Source organism: Aquarana catesbeiana, linkage group LG06, assembly GCF_042186555.1.
Source record: "Aquarana catesbeiana isolate 2022-GZ linkage group LG06, ASM4218655v1, whole genome shotgun sequence".
Lineage (NCBI taxonomy): Eukaryota > Metazoa > Chordata > Amphibia > Anura > Ranidae > Aquarana > Aquarana catesbeiana.
Window position 1 is genome coordinate 414323762 of NC_133329.1, and position 26531 is coordinate 414350292.

The 26531-nt window shown below is 46.8% G+C and overlaps 1 protein-coding gene across 1 annotated transcript; it reads left to right on the top strand.

The window, feature by feature from the left end:
• The first annotated feature begins 7467 nt into the window (after positions 1–7467).
• Positions 7468–24993, top strand: LOC141148099 (protein mono-ADP-ribosyltransferase PARP15-like). Its single transcript, XM_073635250.1, has 7 exons — positions 7468–7735; positions 14458–14679; positions 19976–20057; positions 21686–21835; positions 22391–22453; positions 23563–23742; positions 24689–24993. The coding sequence occupies exons 1-7, from the start codon at positions 7589–7591 to the stop codon at positions 24991–24993; spliced, it is 1149 nt and encodes a 382-aa protein (XP_073491351.1). The 5' UTR covers positions 7468–7588.
• Positions 24994–26531: the final 1538 nt, after the last annotated feature.

Genomic DNA, 26531 nt, shown 5'->3' on the forward strand with positions numbered 1-26531 from the left:
ACCTGCTCCTCAGCTGTCTTCACTTCTTCCTCAGGATTCCTGCAGCTGGCTGGTACTGCTAAAAGGTGCTGGTACTGCTGGCGGGTACTGCCGTTGGGTACTGCTAACAGGTGCTGGTACTGCTGGCAGGTTCTGTTGGCTGGTACTGCTGGCTGGTACTGCTGACTGGTACTGCTGGCTAGTACTGCTGGTGGGTACTGGTACTGCTGGTGGGTACTGCTGACTGGTACTGCTGGCTAGTACTGCTGGTGGGTACTGGTACTGCTGGCTGGTACTGCTGACTGGTACTGCTGGCTAGTACTGCTGGTTGGTACTGGTACTGCTGGTGGGTACTGCTGACTGGTACTGCTGGCTAGTACTGCTGGTGGGTACTGGTACTGCTGGCTGGTACTGATACTGATGACTGGTACTGCTGGTGGGTACTGATACTGCTGGCTGGTACTGATACTGGTGACTGGTACTGGTACTGCTGGCGGGTCTTTCTGGCTGGTACTGGTACTTCTGGATTGTACTGATGACTGGTACGGATGGTGGGTACTGGTACTGCTGGCGGGCACTTCTGGCGGGTACTGGTACTGATGACTGGTACTACTGGCTGGTACCGGTACTGTTGGTACTGGTACTGCTGGCTGGTACTGCTGGTTGGTACTGGTACTGCTGGCTGGTACTGGTACTGCTGGTTGGTCCTGGTACTGTTGGTTGGTACTGGTACTGCTGGCTGGTACTGGTACTGCTGGTTGGTACTGGTACTGCTGGCTGGTACTGGTACTGATACTGGTGGCTGGTACTGATACTGGTGGCTGCTGTCCTAGATCCCGGGTTCCTGTGTCCCGACCCGCCATCCCCGAGCATAATTGTGACAAAAGCATGCAGCTGCAGTAGAGAGCAGAGCTGATGCTTCCTGTCACAGGCGGAGTACATTTGGTACCACTCCGCCTGTGAAGGAGCCGCCGCTATACAGGAAGCATCGGCTCTGCTTCCTCTAGCGGCGGCTCCATTGTTCGCACAAATGCGCGAAGATCTGGGCTTGCCGACCTGCCATCGCAGAGCAAGTCATGGCGGGCCACATCGGATGCAGGACACGGTGCAGTATTGTTGGAGGTTCTTCCGCCACCGCGCCTCCAAAATGCTAGTAGTGGTGATTCTGCCACACCTCTCTCCTCCACCCCCTCCTATTCTTCTTCCTCTATGGCCTCTTCCTCTGCAGATTTCTCCTCGGAACCAGCGGTGCTTCATAGGTGTTCAAGGGGCTACGCAAGCACTCAGGCAAAAAAGATGCCATGCGGTGCTTGAGTTGGTCTGCTTCTGGGACAGGAGCCACACTGGGGCAGAGATTCTGTCAGCTCTGCAGGGGCAGGCTCAGAAGTGGTTGATGCCACGTGGTGGTGGTGCAGCGGTTCTTGAGCAGGTACCCGGGCTTACAGGATCTCCTGAGGCAGGCCAGGAAAGTCTGTGGGCATTTCCGCCAGTCATATAATGCCAGTGCTCGGCTGGCTGACATTCAAAGAGAATGCAACCTGCCCAAGAACCACCTCATTTGTGACATGCCCACCAGGTGGAACTCAACGTTGGCAAAGCTGCAGCGGCTGCACACACAGCAGAGGGCCATCAATGAGTACCTGTGTGAGTATGGCACCAGAACAGGGTCAGGGGAGCTTGGCTTTTTTTCGCCACGCCATTGGCTACTGATCAAGCATGCATGCACTGTCCTGTCACCATTTGAGGAGGCCACGAGGATGGTGAGCAGTGACAGTGCATGCATCAGTGATACTGTCCCTCTTGTCTTCCTGTTGGAGCACATGCTGCGTGGAATAATGGACAGGGCACTTGAGGCAGAACAGCGAGAAGAAGAGGAGGACTTCCTTAGCTCTCAAGGCCCCCTTTATCCAGATACTAGTATTCCTGCAGGCCCGCCGATCACATATGAAGAAGAAGAGGAGGAGGATTGTGTCAGCATGGAGGTGGAGGATAACACTCAGCATCAGCAGCAGTCTTCAAGGGATCGTTTGCAGTCCCCAGAAACCCATGGAGTTGTACGTGGCTGGGAGGAGGTGGTTGAGGATCATGTGATCGAATGCCTCTGCAAACCTACGCTGCATGGCCTCCCTGATCCTGCAAAGCCTGCGAAAGGAACCTAGGATTCGTGGTATCAAGGAGAGGGATCAGTACTGGCAACCCTCCTTGATCCACGTTACAAGGGTAAGGTTGCGGAACTTATCTTGCCGTCGCAGAGGGAGCAGAGGATGAAACATCTTCGGGAGGCCTTGCAGAAAGGTTTTGTCACGTACCTGATAGTAGAGCCCGGAATGCAGGGAGCTACCTCTTGTATACCTCCGACTCAGGAACCCCTGGTAGAGGTGACAGGGGCTCAGGAGTGCAAAGGGGCACAAGTGCCTGACTGGAAAGCTAATGTAGAGGTGTGGACACTGTAGATGCAGGATGCAGGCTGAAGTCTGGATGCAGCAGACAGCAGGGAGGTGCACTGTAGTCCAGCAGCAGGATGCAGGCAGAAGACTGGATGAAGCAGACAGCAAGGAGGTGCACTGGTGCAGCAGACAGCAGGGAGGTGCACTGTAGTCCAGCAGCAGGATGCAGGCAGAAGACTGGATGCAGCAGACAGCAGGGAGGTGCACTGTAGTCCAGCAGCAGGATGCAGGCAGAAGACTGGATGCAGCAGACAGCAGGGAGGTGCACTGTAGTCCAGCAGCAGGATGCAGGCAGAAGACTGGATGCAGCAGACAGCAGGGAGGTGCACTGTAGTCCAGCAGCAGGATGCAGGCAGAAGACTAGTTGCAGCAGACAGTAGGGAGGTGCACTGCAGTCCAGCAGCAGGATACAGGCAGAATACTGGGTAGTGAGGACACTCCGAGTCAAACACAGGCAGGCAGATCAGGTACAGGAACGTAATCCAAAGAGTAGTCAAAGTCCAAGCCGGGATCGGGGCGGGCAGCAAGCAGGGATGTCAGGAACAAGCCAAGTCAGATAAAGATCAGATTAACAGAGTAACGGGTAGCAGGGGTCTCAGGAAACGCTGTAGACCGGACAGCAAGGTATCAGTCCCCTTTAAATAGCGCATCTTGGCGCCAAGTGCTGCCACAAGGAGCGCGCATGCATTCCCGCACACCCACAAGCCGCTATTCTCTCTATTATGCATGCGCGTGCGCCAAATAGCCTTTCTGCGCAAGGCATTCTTCTAACACCCAGATTGCTCAGATGGTTGCTGGAAAGCCTTTCCTGACAGGTTTGTGCAATGCGTTTCCAGAGCCTGGGAGGTTATAATTTCCTGGTGCTGGACAACGTGTTGCTGAGGCTTCGTTCAGTCACAGAAAGAGCGGTAGAGAAGGTGGCCGGCTGACCGATGCCTTCAGGCAATTCTTCCATCCTCAGCGCCAAGGTCTGATTGTTTCCAGCAACCATCGCCAGCGTCTGAATTCCATGGTGCAGGAATATCTAGAGGCAAGATTTGACTTGGACACCTTTCCACCAGAAAATCCACTGGGTTACTGGGTCTTGAGGATGGATCACTGGCCAGAGTTTGCTCATTATGCAATTGAGCTACTGGCCTGTCCTGCATCCAGCGTTCTTTCTGAACGCACATTCAGTGCTGCTGGAGGCTTTGTAACCGATCACAGAGTGTGCCTGTCCACAGACTCTGTTGATTGGCTCACATTCAAAAAAATGAATCAGTCTTGGATCTCCAGCTACCAAGCACCTGATGCTGATGTAACCGATTGATTGTTCTATGGATGTGGGATCCCTTGAGAACTGCATATGCTGAGTGACTATCCTATTATGCTGAGTGACTATCCTATTCCTCTTCAATTTTCATGATGATAGCTTCTAAGAATATTTTCGGTTCAGGGCACCACCACCACTACCTAAGGCCCAATTTTTCTGCCCCTGTTTAACAGGGGCATGTAATTACAATTTTTGATAAAATATTTAACAGCAGGGCCTGTTCCTGCGCTCAACAAAAGTATCTGTGAGGCTATACAGTGTTGTGCCACCACCACCACCGCCTAAGGCCCAATTTTTCTGCCCCTGTTTAACAGGGGCATGTAATTACAATTCTTGATATAATATTTTACAGCAGGGCCCGTTCCAGCGCCCACCAAGAGTAACTGTGAGGGCTTACAGTGTTCTGGTACCACCAACACCTAAGGCCCAATTTTCTGCAGAGTGTATAGGGCAGGCCATATAGTATTTACAGGCGGTCCCCTATTTTTAAACATCTGACTTACAAACGACTCCTACTTACAAACGGAAGGAGACAACAGGAAGTGAGAGGAAATCTACCCCTAGGAAGAGTTAATATGGGAAAAAGGTGTCTCCACTGATGCTTTATCAGCAATCCTTGTTTCCTTAATAACCCAAAGTTTTCAAAATCCAATTGTCATTGGGACAGAAAGTGAGGTGAAATCTTCTGAACAGGGCAGTAAATGTAAAAAAAAAAAAAAACAGCCGGTTTTTGACAATTTCTTTATTAATAGCTATGTCTTCTCCCGGTGCCATCCTCTCTGTCGCTGTCTCTTCCCGCTGCTGCCTCTCCCGGTGCCTTCTCTCCTGTCGCTGTCTTCTCCTGCCACCGTCACTCCCGGTACCGTCTCTCCCGCCGCCTTCTTCTCCTGCCGTCTTCACTCCTGGTGCCTTCTCTCCCTGGCATCTGTTTATATAGCCATGGGGGGTGGCCATCAGATGGCGTCACCTGGACAGACTCTCCGGGTGACATCATCCGATAGCCACGCCCCAAGGCTATATAAACAGATGCCAGACAGGGGACGACAACAAAACGGAGGAAGCCGGCAACAGAAGAACAGCGGCTTTTTAATTTTTTTTGCAAGTAACCGGCTGCGAGGCGGCGAGAAAGAAGATGGCGGCAGGAGAGAAGACACCGGGAATGATGGCGGCAGGAGAAGACAGTGGCGGGAGAGAAGGCACCAGGAGAGACAGCAGGAGAAGACGCGGCGGGAAGAGATAGCGGCGGAGAGGACGGCGGCAGAGAGGATGGCACCGGGAGAAGACAGAGCTATCAATAAAGCAATTGTCAAAAACGGCTCTTGTTTTTATTCACAATTCACTGCTTTTTTGGTGAATGGGTAGGGGTAGTATGTACCTGATACCCATTCACATAGGGTGGGGATCTGGGGGACCCCTTATTAAAGGGGGCCCCCAGATTCGGATAAGCCCCCCGCCCACAGACCCCGACAACCACCGGCCAGGGTTGTCGGGAAGAGGCCCTTGTCCCATCAACATGGGGCCAAGGAGCTTTGGGGTGGGGGGCACAGAGCCCCATGTTGAGGGCATGAGGCCTGTTATGGTTCAGGGGGAGTGCTCACTCATCCCCTCCCTTTCCTGACCTGCTGGGCTGCATGCTCGGATAAGATCTGGTATGGATTTTGGGGGGGACCCCACGCCATTTAAAAAAAAAAAATGGTGTCCATATTAGACCCAAAGGGCCTGGTATGGACCTGGGGGGGAACCCCACGCCATTTTTTTGGGTTTTTTTTTTTATTTTTGCTGGTAGTTTTTTTTTTACATTCAGCTGACAGCTTCCTGGCCCCCTTCTTAGCAACCAGCTATTGCAGTGTGTTTAATAAGGGGGGGAGGGTTTAAAAACAGATGTTAGCAGATCGGATGTAAGCAGATCACCTGCTAACATCCATTTTTCGTCCGTTTTTCGTCTGTTCCTGTTTTTTTTTTTTTTGGGTGAAAAAATAGGGTTTTCTTCCGTCATAACAAATGGAGCTTGGCGGGGGGCACATGTTAGCAGATGTCAGCGGATGATCTTCCCATAGAGATACATGTATGTCCATTTTTAATCCGTCAATGGAGGGAAAGGGGCCTAACTTTTTTTTCATCACATAGGAACCCGGAATTGACTTTTTACACATCACTTCTGGGTCAGAAACAAGAAGGGGAAGAGAGTGGAGCATGTCAACTCAGCTTCCTCCCCTCTACTTGGAGGCACCAGATGAGGATTTGAGGAAGATCTCTGCAAGGAAGAACTTGAACAAGACTAATGCCCTGTACACGCGGTCCGATTTTCCGACGGGAAATGTTGGATGTGAGCTTGTTGTCGGAAAGTCAGATCGTGTGTACACAAGTCCGTCGCACAAAAGTTCACGCATGCTCGGAATCAAGCAGAAGGAGCCGCACTGGCTATTGAACTTCATTCTTCTTGGCTCGTCGTACGTCTTGTACTACACCACGTTCTCACGTTTGTAATTGTTGGCCAACATTTGTGTGACCGTGTGTATGCAAGACAAGTTTGAGCCAACAACCTTCGAACAAAAATCCACGGTTTTGTTGGCGGAAAGTCCGATCGTGTGTACGGGGCAGTACAGTGATGAAGAAAGAAAGGAGAAAGCGCAGGGAGGGGTATAGTGGAGCTGAGCTAGCAGAGGGTAATCCAGAACAAGTGATGTGGCACCACCTAATGGTATGCTGCATAAGTACAGTAATGTCTAAGGCATACCTCCCAACTGTCCCTGATTTGGAACAATGTCCCTCTTTTCTTATAGTTACATAGTTACATAGTAGGTGAGGTTGAAAAAAGACACAAGTCCATCAAGTCCAACCTATGTGTGTGATTATGTGTCAGTATTACATTACATATCCCTGTATATTGCGGTCATTCAGGTGATTATCTAATAGTTTCTTGAAGCTATCAATGCTCCCCGCTGAGACCACCGCCTGTGGAAGGGAATTCCACATCCTTGCCGCTCTTACAGTAAAGAACCCTCTACAAAGTTTAAGGTTAAACCTCTTTTCTTCTAATTGTAATGAGTGGCCACGAGTCTTATTAAACTCTCTTCTGCGAAAAAGTTTTATCCCTATTGAGGGGTCACCAGTCCGGTATTTGTAAATTGAAATCATATCCCCTCTCAAGCGTCTCTTCTCCAGAGAGAATAAGTTCAGTGCTCGCAACCTTTCCTCATAACTAAGATCCTCCAGACCCTTTATTAGCTTTGTTGCCCTTCTTTGTAGTCGCTCCATTTCCAGTACATCCTTCCTGAGGACTGGTGCCCAGAACTGGACAGCATACTTCAGGTGCGGCCGGACCAGAGTCTTGTAGAGCGGGAGAATTATCGTTTTATCTCTGGAGTTGATCCCCTTTTTAATGCCAATATTCTGTTTGCTTTATTAGCAGCAGCTTGGCATTGCATGTCATTGCTGAGCCTATCATCTACTAGGACCCCCAGGTCCTTTTCCATCCTAGATTCCCCCAGAGGTTCTCCCCCCAGTCTATAGATTGCATTCATATTTTTGCCACCCAAATGCATTATTTTACATTTTTCTACATTGAACCTCTTCTTTCCTCCTCATTTTGGTCTGAATGAAGTTTTTCATATTTTGCTTCTCCTTCCTTTCCAGATCTGCAATAAATTATAAAGATTATTTGGACCCTTTGCAAATTCAAACCACTTATCTCTTAGCAAATAATCGTTTTAAAAAATAATCACTTGATAATGTTTGTCATCTCTTTCCATGGCAGACGGATGTCATCGTGAACAGTGTAGTAGGAGCCAATCTGGACCTGAATATTGGTGCCATATCCAAAGCCTTGCTGAGTCGGGCAGGCTCTAATATGCAGCAACTCCTGAACGATGCAAGTCTCGGCACTCAGGCCGCGCCAGGATCCGTGTTTAGTACCGACGGCTGCAATCTCAACTGTCAAGAGGTTCTTCATGTTGTGAGCCCTCTATGGGACAGCGGACAAGGAACCTCGGAAACGGTACCTTCTGGCCTGCAGAGTGTAGTGGGAAAATTTATTGATTTACACTTTATAACCTCACCTCATTCTTCTAGGTTAAAATTACCTTTTGAGAGTGAAAATTCACTCCTTTAGTAAATCAGCCACGTTGTGTAGATCAGTGGTTCTCAACCCTGTTCTCAAGTACCCCCAACAGGCCATGTTTGCAGGCTTTATCTTGCACAGGTGCTTTAAATCAGTCAATGGCTTGGAATTTTGGACAGCTACTTTATCTAACAAAAATTCCTAAAACATGGCCTGTTGGGGGTACTTGAGGACAGGGTTGAAAACCACTGGTGTAGAGAATGATGAGGGACAACACCAGAAAATCGCTGACCTTCCAGGCAGTGCTGGTACAAGGTCATCCAGGGCAAAGATGCCAATCTGCGCCCCCCCTTTCCCTTAGGGTTAAGGTCAGGGTTCCCCCCATCCTTGCAATAAATCATTGTGCCAGGGGCAGCAGCCCCTCCTGCCCTGCCCACCCCTTGTCCCGGCCCAGCTTCCAAGGCTTTGTTGGCCCACTTTTATTTAGGAAGAAAGTAAACATTTCAAAAACATATCTTGGGGTTACCCTTGCAGGGGTTTTCAGCATCACCAGCATATAACACAGTTATTCAGCCTCCTGGCTATTTAGACTTTGTAGACCTGGAGTCTGTCTCCGCACAGACTCGCCTTGCAGTCTCAGTCAGTGCTCTAACAAATGTGCCCACCTATGCTTCACAGGCTCCTGCCTAAAGACACACCGTGTCTCTCACAGCTCCCTTCTGCACTGGCCCACACCCTGACCTGGGCCTCCTGTCTTCCAGATAGAGCCTCTGAATCACTACCAGCTCGTGGATTATAAATGCTGGGCACACTTGCACAGTCCAGCTGCTGGTTTTTGAGAAGACATGGACAAAAAGGACAAAAAAAATAAAAAACAAAGGAGTAAATTGGTGGGAAGGATGGGAGTAAGGGCCATTTGGTAAGGGGTTGAGTGGAGTTGTGAATGGATGGTAAGGGGAGAGAGACCATGTGTGAGAAAAGGAGGGGAGGGGGGCGAGAAATGGAAAAGGGAAGGGGGGGTATACTGTGCCAGAGCCCACTTTAGAATGTGATATTAGCCTGTAGATGGTGGCTTAAGAATGAAGAGACAGCCTTTGAGTTGTAATAGAGACAATATCTAGAGGGTTGGCGGAGATCTGAACATTCCGTAAGCAATTAGAAATTTCCCTCTATAGCACTTTACTTCCTGGGGGAATTGCTTAGGAGGTGTGTGAACTCAGATCTGACAAAAACAAGTTTTCCCATATTGTTCCTCATGGTGTTGGAGGGATGATGGATCTTCCATTTTTTTTTTTTTGTTTTTAAGATGTGCTGGAGCTCCAAAAGGCTATCAATGGGGTGGGGGGATTAGGTCTTATCTTATGCTTTTTTACCAATTAAATGTAGCACTCACCCCCTAGAGGTCCCATTGTTTAGGTCCTAAGATTTTTTTCCCCAGTTAACATGCTAGCAGCCAGACACACAATCTCTGACACTTTTCCGGCTCAATGATCAGCTAGGGCAGCGGTCCCCAACCTCTTTGACACCGGGGACCGGCTGTGTGGAAGAAAATTATGCTAAGGCCGGGGGGGGGGTAGGGGGGGTGCGATGCGTTTTTTTGCGGGCGACTTGTTGGAGAAATGGCTGGTGTTGACGCTTCAATCATCACAACACCATGGTTGATATGGTGTCATGATGATTGAAGCGCATAATTTACATTATTACATTGTGATAAAAAATAAATAGTTGCCACGATCGCCTACCACCAGATGCAGCTTGTCACTTGCCAGATGTGGACTGTCACTTGCCAGGGGGGGACTGTCACTTGCGTGGGGGGGACTGTCACTTGCCAGGGGGAGACTGTCGCTTGCCAGGTGGGGACTGTCGCTTGCCAGGTGGGGACTGTCGCTTGCCAGGTGGGGACTGTCGCTTGCCAGGTGGGGACTGTCGCTTGCCAGATGTGGACTGTCGCTTGCCAGATGTGGATTGTCGCTTGCCAGATGTGGACTGTCACTTGCCAGATGTGGACTGCCACTTGACAGATGTGGACTGTCACTTGCCAGATGTGGACTGTCACTTGCCAGGTGGGGATTTTTGCTTGCCAGGTGGGGACTGTCGCTTGCCAGATGTAGACTGTCGCTTGCCAGATGTGGACTGTCGCTTGCCAGATGTGGATTGTTGCTTGCCAGATGTGGATTGTTGCTTGCCAGATGTGGACTGTCACTTGCCAGATGTGGACTGTCACTTGCCAGGTGGGGATTTTTGCTTGCCAGGTGGGGATTGTCGCTTGCCAGGTGGGGATTTTTGCTTGCCAGGTGGGGACTGTCTCTTGCCAGGTGGGGACTGTCTCTTGCCAGGTGGGGACTGTCGCTTGCCAGGTGGGGACTGTCGCTTGCCAGGTGTGGACTGTCGCTTGCCAGGTGTGGACTGTTGCTTGCCAGGGGGGGACTGTCACTTGCCAGGGGGGGCTGTCACTTGCCAGGTGAGGACTGTCGCTTGCCAGATGTGGACTGTCGCTTGCCAGATGTGGACTGTCACTTGCCAGGTGGGGACTTTTGCTTGCCAGGTGTGGACTGTCGCTTGCCAGGTGTGGACTGTCACTTGCCAGGTGGGGACTGTCACTTGCCAAATGCTGACTGCCACTTGCCAAGTGAGGGTGGAACATGCGGCAATGCGGGTCGAGCAGTGAGAGATTTCATCTCTCGTCCGCCGCACCTCAGTGTAGTGTTCGCGCCGGCTGTGAGGATTTGATGGTGGTAGGGCGTGGCGGGCAGTGAGAGATGACATCATCTCTCTGCTCTCACACAACACCTCAGACAGTGTTGTGTTCGCAGCTGGCTGTGTGGGCGGAACAGCTTTGATGGGGGGCTGCAAGAGGTGATGTCATCTCTCTGCTCGCTCGCTCCTGCCGAACCTCTGAAAGTGCAGCCTTCGCGGCCCGGCTGCAAACAGGCTACGGCCCGGCAGTGGGCCGCGGCCCGGGGGTTGGAGACCCCTGGTCTAGGGGTATTCTTTTCTTTTTTTTTTTTTTTTATGCTTTAATGAAGAACTTGAACTTGGATGGGTGTAAGGTAACTGTGGGATACTCCAACAACATTTCAAGTAGTAACTTGAGGACACCTCTCTTTCTCCTAAAGATTCTGAGCACAGTCCTTTCAGTGGCAAATAATGTGCTAAGCTACGGAGGGACACCATGAACAATGTCCACTTTTTGTGCAAGCTGACTCTGATGCCAGCAGCACACAGTCACTGGGATCTCACACACCGGTCTGTACTCACTAATGTCCTTGGATAGTTGGATGCCTCCTTCCAATATCTTCCAGACACCTCTCCTGAGAATTCTCTAGACCAGATCCCAAAAAAGAAAAAGAATTCCCACAGTCAGCTCCAGCAGAGTTTACAGTTCAGTAGGGTAGCACCCCCCCCCCCACAGCTGGGACCTCAATGAGCAGTAGACAGCAGCCCTTCAGGCTGGGATCTCCTCTTCCTGGACAAGAACCCCTCTGTTCCCGGCCTTAAACTATTTATACTCTCTCCCAGCCTCCGTCTGGGTACCCTCCTGCAGGGATCGGCTGGGATTGCATAAATATTCAGCTGCTTGATTTGACTCTCTCAGCCCACTACTTTCCAGAATCCTCCAGAAGGCAGGGGGAAGCAGTCAAGTGAGACACACAGCAGACCCAATTAATCACAAGCAGCTCAACTGATTACAGCGGAGCTAATAACAAAATGTACCTAACCTAGCACCTATCTAGGAGGGTGCTACATCCAGATAAACATTTCATATATTCTCTGATCTTTTGAACTTTCTGTTCTCTTTTACCAAATGGGTATCATTTGGTATGACTAAAAGCATTCTTGGGGTTTTTCAATTTTCTCTTTCAAAATATAGAAGGATAACTACAGTGTATGTTTGAGATGGATTTAGAATATACAGTGTGGGTCAACATTTTATGAAAATGTAACATTGACCAAAATGTACCTACGTATAGCCATATTAAAGGCATACAAAGAATTTATTTTACATGTGAATCTTTAGAAGGAACTCAATCCAAACTCCAGAAGTTCTAACCCTTTCCTACTACAATGCCCCTTAATTTTCCACATTGTGTCATGTTACAACCAAAGACGTAAATGTATTTTATTGGATAGACCAACACAAAGTATCACATAATTTTGAAGTGGAAGGAAAATGATAAATGATACAAATAAATGTGAAAAGTGTGTGGGGGGGGGGCATTTGTATTCAGCCCCCTTTACTCTGATACCCCTAACTAAAATCTAGTGGAACCAATTGCCTTCAGAAGTCACCTAATTAGTAAATAGAGTCCACCTGTGTGTCATTTAATCTCAGTATAAATACAGCTGTTCTGTGAAGCCCTCAGAGGTTTGTTAGAGAACCTTAGTGAAGAAACAGCATCATGAAGGCCAAGGAACACACCAGACAGGCCAGGGATAAAGTTGTGGAGAAGTATAAAGCAGGGTTAGGTTATAAAAAAATCTCCCAAGCTTTGAACATCTCACGGAGCTCTGTTCAATCCATCATCGGGAAATGGAAAGAGTATGGCACAACTGCAAACCTACCAAGACATGGCCGTCCACCTAAACTGACCGGCCGGGCAAGGAGAGCATTCATCAGAGTAGAGCCAAGAGGTCCATGGTAACTCTGGAGGAGCTGCAGAGATCCACAGCTCAGGTGGGAGAATCTATCCACAGGACAACTATTAGTCGTGTTCTCCACAAATCTGCCCTTTATAGAAGAGTGACAAGAAGAAAGACATTGGTGAAAGAAAGTCATAAGAAGTCCTGTTTGTAGTTTGTGAGAAGCCATGTGGAGGACACAGCAAACATGTGGAAGAAGGTGATCTGGTCACATGAGACCAAAATTCAACTTTTTGGCATCAAAGCAAAACGCTATGTGTGGGGAAAACTAACACTGCACATCACCCTGAACACACCATCCCCACCGTGAAACATGGTGGTGGCAGCATCATGTGGTGGGGATGCTTTTCTTCAGCAGGGACAGGGAAGCTGGTCATTGTTGATGGGAAGATGGATGGAGACAAATACAGGACAATCTTAGAAGAAAACCTGTTAGAGTCTGCAAAAGACTTGAGACTGGGGCGGAGGTTCACCTTCCAGCAGGACAACGACCCGAAACATCCAGCCAGAGCTACAATGGAATGGTTTAGATCAAAGCATATTCATGTGTTAGTCACAGTTTAGACCTAAATCCAATTGAGAATCTGTGGCAAGATTTACAAAGTGCTGTTCAGGCGCTCTCCATCCAATCTGAGATGTTTTACAAAGAAGAATGGGCAAAAATGTCCCTCTCTAGATGTGCAAAGCTGGTAGAGACATCCCCAAAAAGATTGGAGCTGTAATTGCAGAGAAAGGGGGTTCTACAAAGTATTGACTACGGGGGGCACCATACAAATGCCCCCCCCCACACTTTTCACATATTTATTTGTATCATTTATCATTTTCCTTCCACTTCACAATTATGTGACACTTTGTGTTGGTCTATCACATAAAATACATTTACATTTTTGGTTGTAACATGACAAAATGTGCGGCCATCGTCTTTGATAATCTTTGTTTTTGTGGTTCCCTGCAATAAGTATTGCCATAGCAATATTTTTACCTGAAACTGCCTTGAAGTGAATGTAAATTCTCTGACCATTAAGCAGCTGAAACTTAGACTTCCTGTAATTGCCACTTTCGACAGGGATGCTTGGCCTGTTACAGGAAGTGGGAAAAATAACAGATCCACTGCCATCAACAGATACACTGTTACCGGGGGACCCATACATACATACATACCCTGCTGTAGTAATGCTAGTGAAAGACTATTAAAGTGGTGTTCCGGCCGAAATTATAATTTTTAAATAAAAATCCCCCTATAATACACAAGCTTAATGTATTCTAGTAAAGTTAGTCTGTAAACAAAGGTCTGTTTTGTTAGTTTATAGCAGTAGTTTGTTATTTTATAAACTTACAGCAGGCCGTGGCCATCTTAAGCGTGGGCATCTGAAGCCAGACTGTATTTCTTCCTGGATCTCATCCTTGCAGATCTCCCACATGCTCAGTGCAGCACAAGCAGTGTAATAGGATTCAGGTCAGGTTTCCATAGCAACGGCAGTGTCAGAGGAAGTTGCCGCCCCTTCCCAGAAGGCATTGCAAACAGGAAATGATGCGATGGGCCACGGGCCAGGGAGGAGGAAGTGAAAAATGAATACAGCAGATTTACAGTAGGTGCTGAGAAAAAAATTTAAAAATATCCAATTTGTTTACAGTGCGCAGTTTAGTGAGGGATGCTGAAGAGTTGTAAAAGTGGGTGGAACTCCACTTTAATGTGGCAGTACTACAGCTTAGATGGCAGTGTAGTGGCTCAGTGGTCAGCACTTCTGCCTTTGAGCACTGGGGTCCCCAGTTTGAATCCCGATCAGCACACCGTTTGCATGGAGATTGCGTATACTCCATGTGCTTGTGTGGGTTTCCCCCAAACGTGTTGGTAGGTTCATTGGCTCAACTGAGTGTGCCCAAGATGACTGCCACACTTCCTAAGCTTTTTGAGTCCCCAGGAAGTAAAGCTCTATAGAAATCCAAAATTAAATATATGGGTTTTTTTTTTTTTCCTTGCCCAGAGTTACACTTCAATCTTGGTCTCTTTGTTTCAGACTCTTCGCACAATTATTCAAGACTGTTTGACAGCGACAGAGCAGAACCAGTGGACGTCAATATCATTCCCAGCTATCGGAACAGGCAATCTTGGATTCCCGAAAGTTTTGGTGGCGTTTGTAATGTTTGATGAGATTTTCCAGTTCAGCTGCAAAAACAAAGCACAGAATCTTCAAGAAGTTCATTTGGTCCTTCACCCTAGTGACAGGGACACCATCAAGGTAATGGAGATACCATGTTTATTGTGATGCTGTTGGTCTAGAGTAGCCTTTCTCAGCCTTTTTACCCCGAGGAACCCTTAAAATTATTTTGTAGATCCTAAATAACCCCTTCTAAAACGGATTAATTGGGGGTCAGTGGGAAGATTGTCCCTCACATTGGTGGCCAGCGGTCACCAATAAAGATCAATGGTGTCATGCAGCTGGCTCTGCAGTGGTGTTTGGAACTATGCAGGCACCATCAAATTTGGGAGGTCAACCAGCCACAGCTCTAGCAGCCTTTAGAGGAACCATAGGGTCCCATGGAATCCTGGTTGAAAATGACTGGTCTGTAGACTGAAAATTCTCACATGGCCATCGGGGTGGTGATGTGTCCAGCTTCTTGTCCCCAGCAAGCACAAAGTCATCATTAAGTGAATGGAGATTGTGCTGGAGCTGCATAAGACCTGTTGGGAAGAGTTACATAGTTACATAGTTACATAGTAGGTGAGGTTGAAAAAAGACACAAGTCCATCAAGTCCAACCTATGTGTGTGATTATGTGTCAGTATTACATTGTATATCCCTGTATGTTGTGGTCATTCAGGTGATTATCTAATAGTTTCTTGAAGCTATCAATGCTCCCCGCTGAGACCACCGCCTGTGGAAGGGAATTCCACATCCTTGCCGCTCTTACAGTAAAGAACCCTCTACAAAGTTTAAGGTTAAACCTCTTTTCTTCTAATTGTAATGAGTGGCCACGAGTCTTATTAAACTCTCTTCTGCAAAAAAGTTTTATCCCTATTGTGGGGTCACCAGTACAGTATTTGTAAATTGAAATCATATCCCCTCTCAAGCGTCTCTTCTCCAGAGAGAATAAGTTCAGTGCTCACAACCTTTCCTCATAACTAAGATCCTCCAGACCCTTTATTAGCTTTGTTGCCCTTCTTTGTACTCGCTCCATTTCCAGTACATCCTTCCTGAGGACTGGTGCCCAGAACTGGACAGCATACTCCAGGTGCGGCCGGACCAGAGTCTTGTAGAGCGGGAGAATTATCGTTTTATCTCTGGAGTTGATCCCCCTTTTAATGCCAATATTCTGTTTGCTTTATTAGCAGCAGCTTGGCATTGCATGTCATTGTTGAGCCTATCATCTACTAGGACCCCCAGGTCCTTTTCCATCCTAGATTCCCCCAGAGGTTCTCCCCCCAGTCTATAGATTGCATTCATATTTTTGCCACCCAAATGCATTATTTTACATTTTTCTACATTGAACCTCATTTGCCATGTAGTCGCCCCTCCCCCATTAATTTGTTCAGGTCTTTTTGCAAGGTTTCCACATCCTGCGGAGAAGTTATTGCCCTGCTTAGCTTAGTATCGTCTGCAACTACAGAGATTGAACTGTTTATCCCATCCTCCAGGTCGTTTATAAACAAATTAAATAGGATTGGTCCCAGCACAGAACCCTGGGGAACCCCACTACCCACTACCCACCCCTGACCACCCTCTGAGTACTCCCCATTTATCACCACCCTCTGAACTCGCCCTTGTAGCCAGTTTTCAATCCATGTACTCACCCTATGGTCCATGCCAACGGACCTTATATTGTACAGTAAATGTTTATGGGGAACTGTGTCAAATGCTTTTGCAAAATCCAGATACACCACGTCTACGGGCCTTCCTTTATCTAGATGGCAACTCACCTCCTCATAGAAGGTTAATAGATTGGTTTGGCAAGAACGATTCTTCATGAATCCATGCTGATTACTGCTAATGATATCATTCTTATTACTAAAATCTTGTATATAGTCCCTTATCATCCCCTCCAAGAGTTTACATACTATTGATGTTAGGCTAACTGGTCTGTAATTCCCAGGGATGTTTTTTGGGCCCATTTAAATATTGGTGCTACATTGGCTTTTCTCCAATCAGCTGGTACCATTCCAGTCAATAGACTGTCTGTAAAAATTAGGAACAACGGTCTGGCAATCACCTGACTGAGTTCCCTAAGTACCCTCGGATGCAAGCCATCTGGTCCCGGTGATTTATTAATGTTACGTTTCTCAAGTCTAATTTTAATTCCGTCCTCTGTTAACCATGGAGGTGCTTCCTGTGTTGTGTCATGAGGATAAACACTGCAGTTTTGGTTACTGAAGCCCCCCGATTCACCCGTGAAGACTGAGGAGAAGAATAAATTCAATACCTTTGCCATCTCCCCATCCTTTGTAACCAGATGTCCTTCCTCATTCTTTATGGGGCCAATATAGTCTGTCCTCCCTTTTTTACTGTTTACATACTTAAAGAATTTCTTGGGATTTTTTTTGCTCTCCTCCGCTATGTGTCTTTCATGTTCTATCTTAGCCGTCCTAATTGCACCCTTACATTTCTTGTTGCATTCTTTATAAAGTCTGAATGCTGAGGATGATCCCTCAACCTTGTATTTTTTGAAGGCCTTCTCCTTTGCTTTTATATGCATTTTTACATTGGAGTTAAGCCATCCAGGATATTTGTTCGCTCTGTTAAATTTATTATCCAATGGGATACATTGGCTAATGCCCTATTTTATATGATCTTAAAGCAAACTCATCTCTCCTCCGTATTCTTTGTTCCTAATATTTTATCCCAATTTATGCCTTTTAGCAAGGTTTGTAGTTTAGGGAAGTTGGCTCTTTTGAAATTCAGTGTCTTTGTGTTCCCTTCATGTTTCCTATTTGTGTGATTTATACTGAAACTAATTGACCTGTGATCGCTGTTACCTAAATTGCCCCGTATTTCCACATCTGTTATCAGGTCTGTATTGTTGGTAATCAGTAGATCCAGTAATGTTTTATTTCTAGTTGGTGCGTCTACCATCTGACCCATAAAATTGTCCTGCAAGACATTAAGGAACTGGCGAGCCTTAAATGAATGCGCGGTTCCCTCCGCCCAGTCTATGTCTGGATAATTAAAATCCCCCATTATGATAACACTTCCCATCCTTGCTGCTAATCCAATTTGTGATAGGAGATCCGTCTCCACTTCCTCCCTCAGGTTAGGGGGCCTAGAGCATACTCCCAGTATTATTTTCCCCTTAGCTTCATCCCTTTGGAGCTCTACCCATAAGGATTCCACCTCCTCTCTAGCTCCCTCAGGGATGTCATCTCTCACATTCGCTTGTACATTATTCTTGATATATAGGCATACCCCTCCCCCTTTTTTACCCTCTCTATCCTTGCGGTATAGGGTATACCCTTGAATGTTTGCCAGCCAATCATGAGAGCTGTTGAACCAGGTCTCTGAAATTCCCACAAAATCCAAATCCTCCTTGTACAACAGTATCTCTAGTTCACCCATCTTGTCCGCCATGCTCCTGGCATTGGTGAACATGCCACATAGTTTAGATCGGTCGCATATTGTCCTCGTATTGGGTGTTTCAAGATTGCAACTAGGACTTGCTACTATACTCACCTTGTGTTTTTGTGCTTTGGTTAACCTACCACTAATGCCCCCCAATACTACCCTCTGGAATATCTTCCGCGCTGGCTATCACTGTCTCTGGACCCTCCCCCCCATCGCCTAGTTTAAAAACCCCTCTAACTTTTTGGCCATCTTCCTTCCCAGCAGATCTGCACCCTCCTCATTTAGGTGCAGTCCGTCCCTTCTATAGTACCGGTTACCGACTGAGAAGTCAGCCCAGTCCTCCAGGAACCCAAACCCCTCCTTACTACACCAGCTCTTCAGCCACTTGTTTACTTCCCTAATCTCCCTCTGCCTTTCTGGTGTGGCTCGATGTACCGGTAGTATTCCTGAGAACACTACCTTGGAGGTCCTTTTCCTCAATTTAGCACCTAAGTCCCTAAAATCGTTCTTTAGGACACTCCATCTGCCTCTGACTTTGTCATTGGTGCCAACGTGCACCATGACAGCCGGGTCTTCCCCAGCCCCTCCCAGTAATCTGTCCACAAGATCCGTGATGTGCCGAACCCGAGCGCCCGGTAGTAACATACTGTTCGGCGCTTCAGGTCTTGGTTACAGATTGCCCTCTCTGTCCTTCTAAGAATTGAGTCCCCTACCACCAGAATCTGTCTTTCCTTTCCCTTTGCTGCCCCCCCACTCTCACTGGAGGAGTTCTTCCCCTGGCAGCTAGGAGAGTCCCTCAGCTCCAGCAGTGCTGGTCCCTGATTGGTTTCACCAATGTCACTCAATGGAGCGTACTTATTGGGATGCTCCAGTCCTGGATCGGCCTCTCTGGCACTTCCCCCTCTACCCTTCCTGACTGTCACCCATCTACTCTTTGCTAGTGCCTGCACCTCTTTGTCTCCACCCGCCTCTGTTCTGGCCCCTGCCGGCACCTGCCATGTACATTCCTGGCTCTCCTTTAGTATGGAGGGACTTCTCAGTGCTGACAGTTGCTTCCCCAGATTCAGAACCTGGGCTTCCAGGGAAACAATGTGCTTACATTTTGCACAGCAGTATTCGCCCTCGATCGGATGATCAAGGAACGCATACATGCGGCAAGATGTAAAAAGAGTCGCCTCTCCACACCCGCCGGGCATCGTACCTATTAAATTTAGTGAGGATTTGGGGATTTTACCCTGTCCAAATTACCTAACAGCTAGCTTCCTGGCACTAATACTCAAGACAATACACAGGTACTCACAGACCTATGTGCAATCGCAGAACAGTCGCAGACCTACGTGCACTCGCAATACTCAAGTATACAGTACACAATACACAAGTACTAACGATCCACACACACTACTCAGACAACACTCAGATACTCACACTATACAGGTACTATGACCCCTATTATAACCTCCTGTTTTAAACTCTGGTTTTTAACTCCCACTTATACCAGCTCCACTTACACCGAGTTCCACAGCCTCAGACTGAGCACGCTCAGACTGAGTCCTACACCCAGTTAAATAGGCACCTGTGAGCAATTAACCACCCCCCTTAATTGATAGACTAAAGGAACCAGAGGAAAAAAAAAAAAAAAAAAGCTATTTAAAAAGTGACAGAAAAAGGCATCTGAATAACAAAAAAGGGGATGAGAAATTTGGACCTTTTTAGGAGCGTCAGTTGAGAAATAATGAGTGGTGATAATTCAACCTTGGACAGGATTCCTAGACCAGACAATACACTTGGTAATTACAATGTGAATGTTACAAGCAGAAAAGATATATTACTCTTTATAAAAGGTGTCCTTGCAGTGTACAAGATTATAGAAAGCCTTATATCCCACTGGACCCCCGGCACATCACTTCAAATGTCACACGTTGTATCTCGTGTGTGTTTTTCTTGCTGTATAATGGGCATTTTCTTGTGTTATGTATTTACAGGCATTTACAAGTCAACTGGAAAACTACACTGGTGCAGGCACTACTGGAGTCACCAACAGACAATCAGTTGGGATGGGATCAAGTACGTTTATGTAATCTGAATCTATAAGAAAATTGGGAGCCGAGACAGTTCCCCAAACTAGTCTCCAAGGATAGGAGAATGGACCCTTGGAGACTAGTTTGGGGAACTGTCTCTGTCCCCAATTTTCCTGATTTTTGTACCCCCATTTAGCTAAGAGGCTTTTATTCTTTAATATGAAGCTTTGTCTGCTATAGGGAGTTTATTTCCCAAAACTACTCCACATACAGTATGTTATAATCTACAATGGAAGCTTCATATCCGAATCTAATTTAGTATATATGCCCAAATGTCTGTGAACCCCTGACCATCACACCTATATGAGCTTGTTGAACATCCCATTCTAAAACCATTGACATTAATATGTGTTTGCCTCCTCCCCTTCTCCCCATGACCATCATTGTGGAGTCCCGCCCCCCCCCCCCCCCCCCATGGCCATTACAGAAGCATTGGGTCCCATTTGTGGCTATAGCATAGACACCTAGAAGAATGATGGCAGAAAAAGGCCAAGTGGTCCATCCATCCAAATGGTTTATTGTGTCTGCCACTATTCTCCACTCTTCTCTGTAGACTTTCCACAAGATTTTGGAGGGTGTCTGTGGGAATTTATGAGGTCAGGTGCTCATGTTGGATGAGGACCTGGATCACAATAGGCATTTCAAACCATTACAAGGGTGTTCAGTAAGGCTGAGGTAAGGGCTCTATGCACTCGAGCTCCTCTACACCAAACTGGTCAAACCATATCTTTATGGAGCTGACTTTGTACACAGGGGGGACATAGTCATGCTGGAGTAGAAAAGGGTCTTCATTAAACTGTTACCACAAGATTGGAGGAGCACAATCATCTACAATGTCTTTGTATGATGGTGTATTACCAGGCCCCTTACTGGAGACACCTAAACTCCATCATTTGGAGGGGTTCATATACTTTTGGCCTCCCTGTGTATTCTAGAAGTTGTGTAATTTTCGAGTGGGTGCATTTTCTGTTTTCATTTTGTTTAGTGTTTAATTTTTGTTTGTTTTATGTTATATAATAAATTAGCATGGGATGCAAGATGAGGATAATGTTTAGAGAAGAGGCATGTATGGAGAAGGAAGAGGATGACCGAGGGCAGGAGAGTGCAGATGGATCAGGAGGAGGATGACAGTGGAAAATGGGGATGGATTTAGGAGGAAGATGACCAAAGAATGAAGGATAGTGGGTATGGATGGAAGAGGTGGGGATGAAGGATGGAAGAGGAGAAGAAGGCTAATGACAGATGGGAAGACAGTGGAGATGGATGAATAGATGGAAAAGGAGGAGGATAATGACAGAGGGCAGCAGAGTAGGGATGGTTTGAAGAGGAGGAGGATGATGACAGAGGTGGGGACAGTCGGGGCGGATGTCGGAAGAGGGGGAGGATGACAGAGGTGGGGACAGCGGGGGTGAAAGGAAGAGGAGGAGGATAAGAATAGTATTCAGATTAATCCATTATCTCGGTGTGTCCCCGATTCTGGAGATTTCAACTTTCTGTAGTTGCCAGGCCATAAGGTTGTTAATCTTTCCATGCACAGTTGGTCATCGGTGGTGGGAACACGGCTTTCTTTTATCCCCTATTCTTATTATCATCCCTTTTTTTTCTGTCTTGCAGCGTTCTTTGGGACGGTGACAAACCCATCACTCGGGGTTAATGAAATGAAGATCGGATCTGTCACTTATCAGGTGAAGACCGGCGATATAACCAAAGAGGAGACCGAAGTCATTGTAAATTTGTCCAACCGAGACTTTTCTCTGTGCAGAGGTGATTCATGCATGAAATTCAAATATCAGATTCTTGATTAAAAATCATTCATGCAGAAATCCAGAACAATTGTAAGGAGGGTCACAGACTTTTTCCTAGATCCTAGATAGAACATGGGTTGGTAGTACAGATAATACGATGCATAAAATCACTTGAAGGCTGTAGAGGTGATCAGGTTGTGAAGGGGAATCCCAGAGAAGATCTGGGTGGAGGAGTGTGAGGACATGACTGGAGGAGAGGTGAAGGCCATGTGCAGGCCATGGGAATGTATAGAGACATCAGAATGTGAAGGCTTTGTAGGAGTTATAGATGTAATGACTTGTAGATGAAGGAATATGAACTCTAGTGGGCTCAGCTCTCTGTTGAGTTGACATAGGGCCCAATTTATGATGCTAACACACCAGGATAGAGGATACTTATTTTCAAAAAGTTATTTTCAGTTTAGTCCAATAAGATATGACATTGACAGTCACTTGGCTAAATAAGGACACTTAACCTTGTGTTAAAGCTCTGTAAATTGAGCCTCCATTGTGTTTTTTATATTTTTATTTGTAGGAGTTTCAAAAGCGATTCTAGAAGCTGCTGGACCATCTGTTTCATCATCTGCTGTGGCACAGGGTAAATCCATCCTTGTTTTTATTTTTTTGCTTTTGTCAAAAATTGTTTTTCTTGTGTACAGGAATAGACAATGCACCAAGAAAAAGTAGCAGACCATTAGGAACGATATAGAAGGAAATGGGGTTATTACCCCATGGGGTTGATGAATGCTCACTGGGTGCCAGTAAAGGCCAGGCTGTGTACATTTGTATATGTCTTTGAAGGTTCTCAATTATCCAGGTCATGGTATAGCTAGTAAAAGTTAGCCACGTTCAGCTGGACTGTTTTGTTGAAGATGTTGCATCGTTTCTTCAAGCGACTTCTTCAGCCCTAATAAGTGTCAATAACATTATACCAGCATTTAGATCCACAGAGGCAGCACCAACACCTTCATCCAATCACCATGGAATGTGTAGATGTTGATTGTCCAAGCACAGGATGGGAGGAGTGAACATTGTACAACCCCCACTCCCGTTTTATTATTGCATAAATCTTTCTTTGATGTCAATGTGTCTGCTTAGGTGTTCACACATTCAGCATTGTAAATCGAATGATGAATTGTTGTCAGGTTGCTGTGGAAGAAAAGATAAAATGGCATTATATGTAAAAAGCAGATGGTCTTGAAGGTCCTCAGCCTTGTGCAGTGATGGCTGTTCCCACTTGAAGTAGATGGCCCCTTTCATACCTCTTAGGAACCAGTCTCTGTCCAAATAATGCACCTCACTGTCCTTTTGAAGAATTTTAGAATTTTCCCTCCCATGTTGGGCCATCCTAACATCTCCTTCCCTCTGACAACAATTCACACCTTCAGACATGAAAATCAAAGAGGTTAACACCTCTGGAGGCTCCCTGACACAAAGGATGGGATTATTTAACTAGGACAGAGGGGTTCCACAACCTTCCCACCTCCCATCCTGTTCTTGGAAATCAGCATCTGCTTTGATGCATTCCATGACGATTAGATAAAGGTGTCTTAGGGATGGATATAAAAGTTGGGGTATCTTCCTGACATTCAATAAAACTGAAGATGTAGCTTGGAGAAGCTATGAAATGAACACAGACATATTGGCAATCGTTTTGGCTTGTATACCCTATAGCTACTTTTTTTTATAAGTTTTCATTTCTGACAGGTGCCCAACCTCATAAGGGATACATCATCACCGAGCCTGGACTCCTCAGACAGTGTAAACTGATTCTCCATGTGATAGGACCACAGGATCCAGCATCCACCAAGAAAATTGTCCTCGATGCCCTAAAGACGTGTGAGAAGAATCAAGTCTCCTCTATCACCTTCCCGGCTCTGGGAACAGGTATGATGAAGGCATCACAGACAGTTCTGCCATGTATGGTACCATATAATCTTCCTATGGGTCCACCTTTCTCTTGCTTTGCCCATTGTAACTCCTACACATGTGCACTGCGCATTATCTCAGCACCCAACTTCATTCCCAGCATCTGTAAGATAAAAGGACTGTATACTTTACTGGGCATGTGCCGCCGTCAGTGTACAGAATAAAGCATTTCTGACTGGAAAGTTAGAGTTTTTTTTAAAGAAATAATTTATAAAGTCTCGTTTACAGACTTGATTTTGGTGTTTGTTTTCCACCTTCTGTGATGTTCTCCTGTGATGTGTCCTCCATAGCAAGCTTGAATTTGGGTTTACAAATGTGACGTTGGTCTAAGAGATGAGTAATGGGATTAGTCCAGACAGAACTTTTATTTCAGTGTTCGGTAAATTGTGGAAAGGTAAATCAAAGGTCTACATGCCATCTGGTCCCATTATTAGAAGTTCCCACCATTCCTGCAAGGAATTTCTGGGTCTGTACACGTGCTATGTCCATTATGATGGGTTCCCACCATCCCTGTGCTGAGTTCCCGGGTCTGTACACTAGTGGTCATCAACCCTGTCCTTAGGGCCCACTAACAGGCCAGGATTGCAAGATAACTGAAATACATCACAGGTGATATAATTTGCTGCTCAGTGATTGCAGTATTTTAGTCTGCATCGCCCCGAGGTAATACATAAAACCTGGCCTGTTGGTGGGCCCTGAGGACGGGGTTGATGACCACTGCTGTACACCTACTGGACCCATTATGAGGGGTCCTCACCATCTCTAGTATTCCATAGTAGAACCTCTAGAGGTCAGGTTCCTCTGAGTAATGTTTTTTTTTTTACCTTTTATATTGAATGAAGGAAAAGTTAAATTTTGTGGTCAGTAAATATCTTTGATAAACAATTTTGTCTGGTTGATACAGGTGCGGGGGGATTAGCCGCCTCCACAGTGGCCGACTCAATCCTCGAAGGTTTGGTGGACTTCATCAAAACTAAATCAGTCCGTTCTCTTCAGACGGTGAAAGTGGTTCTATTCCAGCAACATATGCTGAACGATTTCTACATGAGCATGAAGAAGAGAGAGGGGACCGCCCTTCCTGAAGCCAAATCCTTCTTCACTAGAATTGGTGGATTCTTTGGTGGAATCACCGGTGAGTGTCATGTGAGTTCAGGATGGCTGATTGAAAGGGAAAGAAACCTTTCTGTATGTAGAAGCTCAGGATCCTGAAATCCTGGAAGAGCAACCAATTGATATGCTGTGGACTTATATTCATGTCTGGATACAAATGTATTACAATGTTAGATTGTTTGCAAATGCAAACCATTTTGGGGGCTGTAACTCCAAACCCTTCATCAGGGCTTAAAAAATAAATAAGTCTCATGAGCAATGAAAACATAACTGCTGTCTGTTAAGGCGGAAATACTTATCTCTGAATGTTGAACAGTTGTGCTATTACTGGCTGTCAGCTCCTTCCCTGCCTGAAGCCCAATTTGTGGGTCTTCCTAAGTGGTAGATCAAGCAGAGCTCTGTTGCTCCTGCCCCATTTGCTTTGACTGTGTATCTGAGACCTGCCTGTCAGATGCACTGTTATCACCATCGTCAATCAAATCTACTCCCCCCCCCCACCATTCTGCTGTCACTATGCATTTCAGGCACATCTCTTGGAGCCCTTGACATCATTATCACTGATCTTATGTGCTTTGTTGCTCCTGCCCCCCTCTACTGTCAACATGCATCTTGGCTACACCTGTAAGGTACGCTGATGTCCTCATCACTGGTCTACTGTGCTCCATCGCTCCCTCCCTGTCTGATGTCCCTACACATTTCAAGTGCACCTGTCAGATGCAGTGACGCCATATGTTGTCTACTCTGTCCAGACCCCACTGCTGTCACCGTACATCTCAGCATGCTTTTTAGTTAGGCTGATGTTAACATCACTGATCTTGTCTGCTGTGTTGTTCCTGCCCCTTCTGCTGTCATGCACCTTGGACTCACTGACGTCATCATAGATGTAGTGTGCTCTGTCACACCCATCCCCAATGCTGTCACTGATCATCTCAGACATGCCTTTTCAAGCGTACTGACTTCATTATCTCTGATCAAGTCTACTCTGCTGCTCCTGCCCCCTTGCTGTGAGAGTGCCTTAGTGTAGAGGATTTCCAGGCAATTTCTTTAATTCCGTTGGTCTCCGGTAAGCCCCTTGTGCCAGGGACAAGTACTGTAAATCAATGCACATGAATTATTTATCTCCTACAGAGCAGTGCGGTCAAACAGCAGTAGGGGGAGGAGGGGTGTGCTGTCAACCATGCTAGATTGGGATACACAGCACCTACCAAAAGGCTGCATGTACTTTGTCCCCTACACAAAGAAGATATGCTGTATATGGTGAGATTTCTTCTTTAAAGGAGAAGTCCAGCCTGAGCTCGTTTGGCTGGGCTTCTCCTACGGGTCACAGGAGTGCAATTAGTTTTGCACTCCCGTGACCCGTTTTCAGCAGAAGTCCGCCCTCTGCTGACATCACACAGATCGGTTCAGGCACCGCATCATCCCAACTCTGGGAGTCTGGATCCACCAGTTGCCGGGACTGATGGCCATCTTAGCCTCTCAGCGAGCTGCTCCCCGCCCCCCCCCCCCAGCTCAGCGCTCCATAGAGCATGGGGAGCAGAGCAGGAGAGCCGCTGACTGACAGTCATCAGCTCTTTGCTTGGGGAGCCAAGAAAACGGAGCCTTCGGCAATTTTCGATGGCTCGGTTCTCAGTGCAGAG

What these genes read in the sequence shown, in the direction of transcription:
- LOC141148099 (XM_073635250.1), top strand. Translation starts at nt 7,589, where the DNA reads ATGCAGCAACTCCTGAACGATGCAAGTCTCGGCACTCAGGCCGCGCCA. An exon ending in ATCATCTGCTGTGGCACAGG is followed by an intron (nt 22,454 to 23,562) that starts GTAAATCCATCC and finishes CATTTCTGACAG; the next exon opens with GTGCCCAACCTCATAAGGGA. An exon ending in CTTCCCGGCTCTGGGAACAG is followed by an intron (nt 23,743 to 24,688) that starts GTATGATGAAGG and finishes TGGTTGATACAG; the next exon opens with GTGCGGGGGGATTAGCCGCC.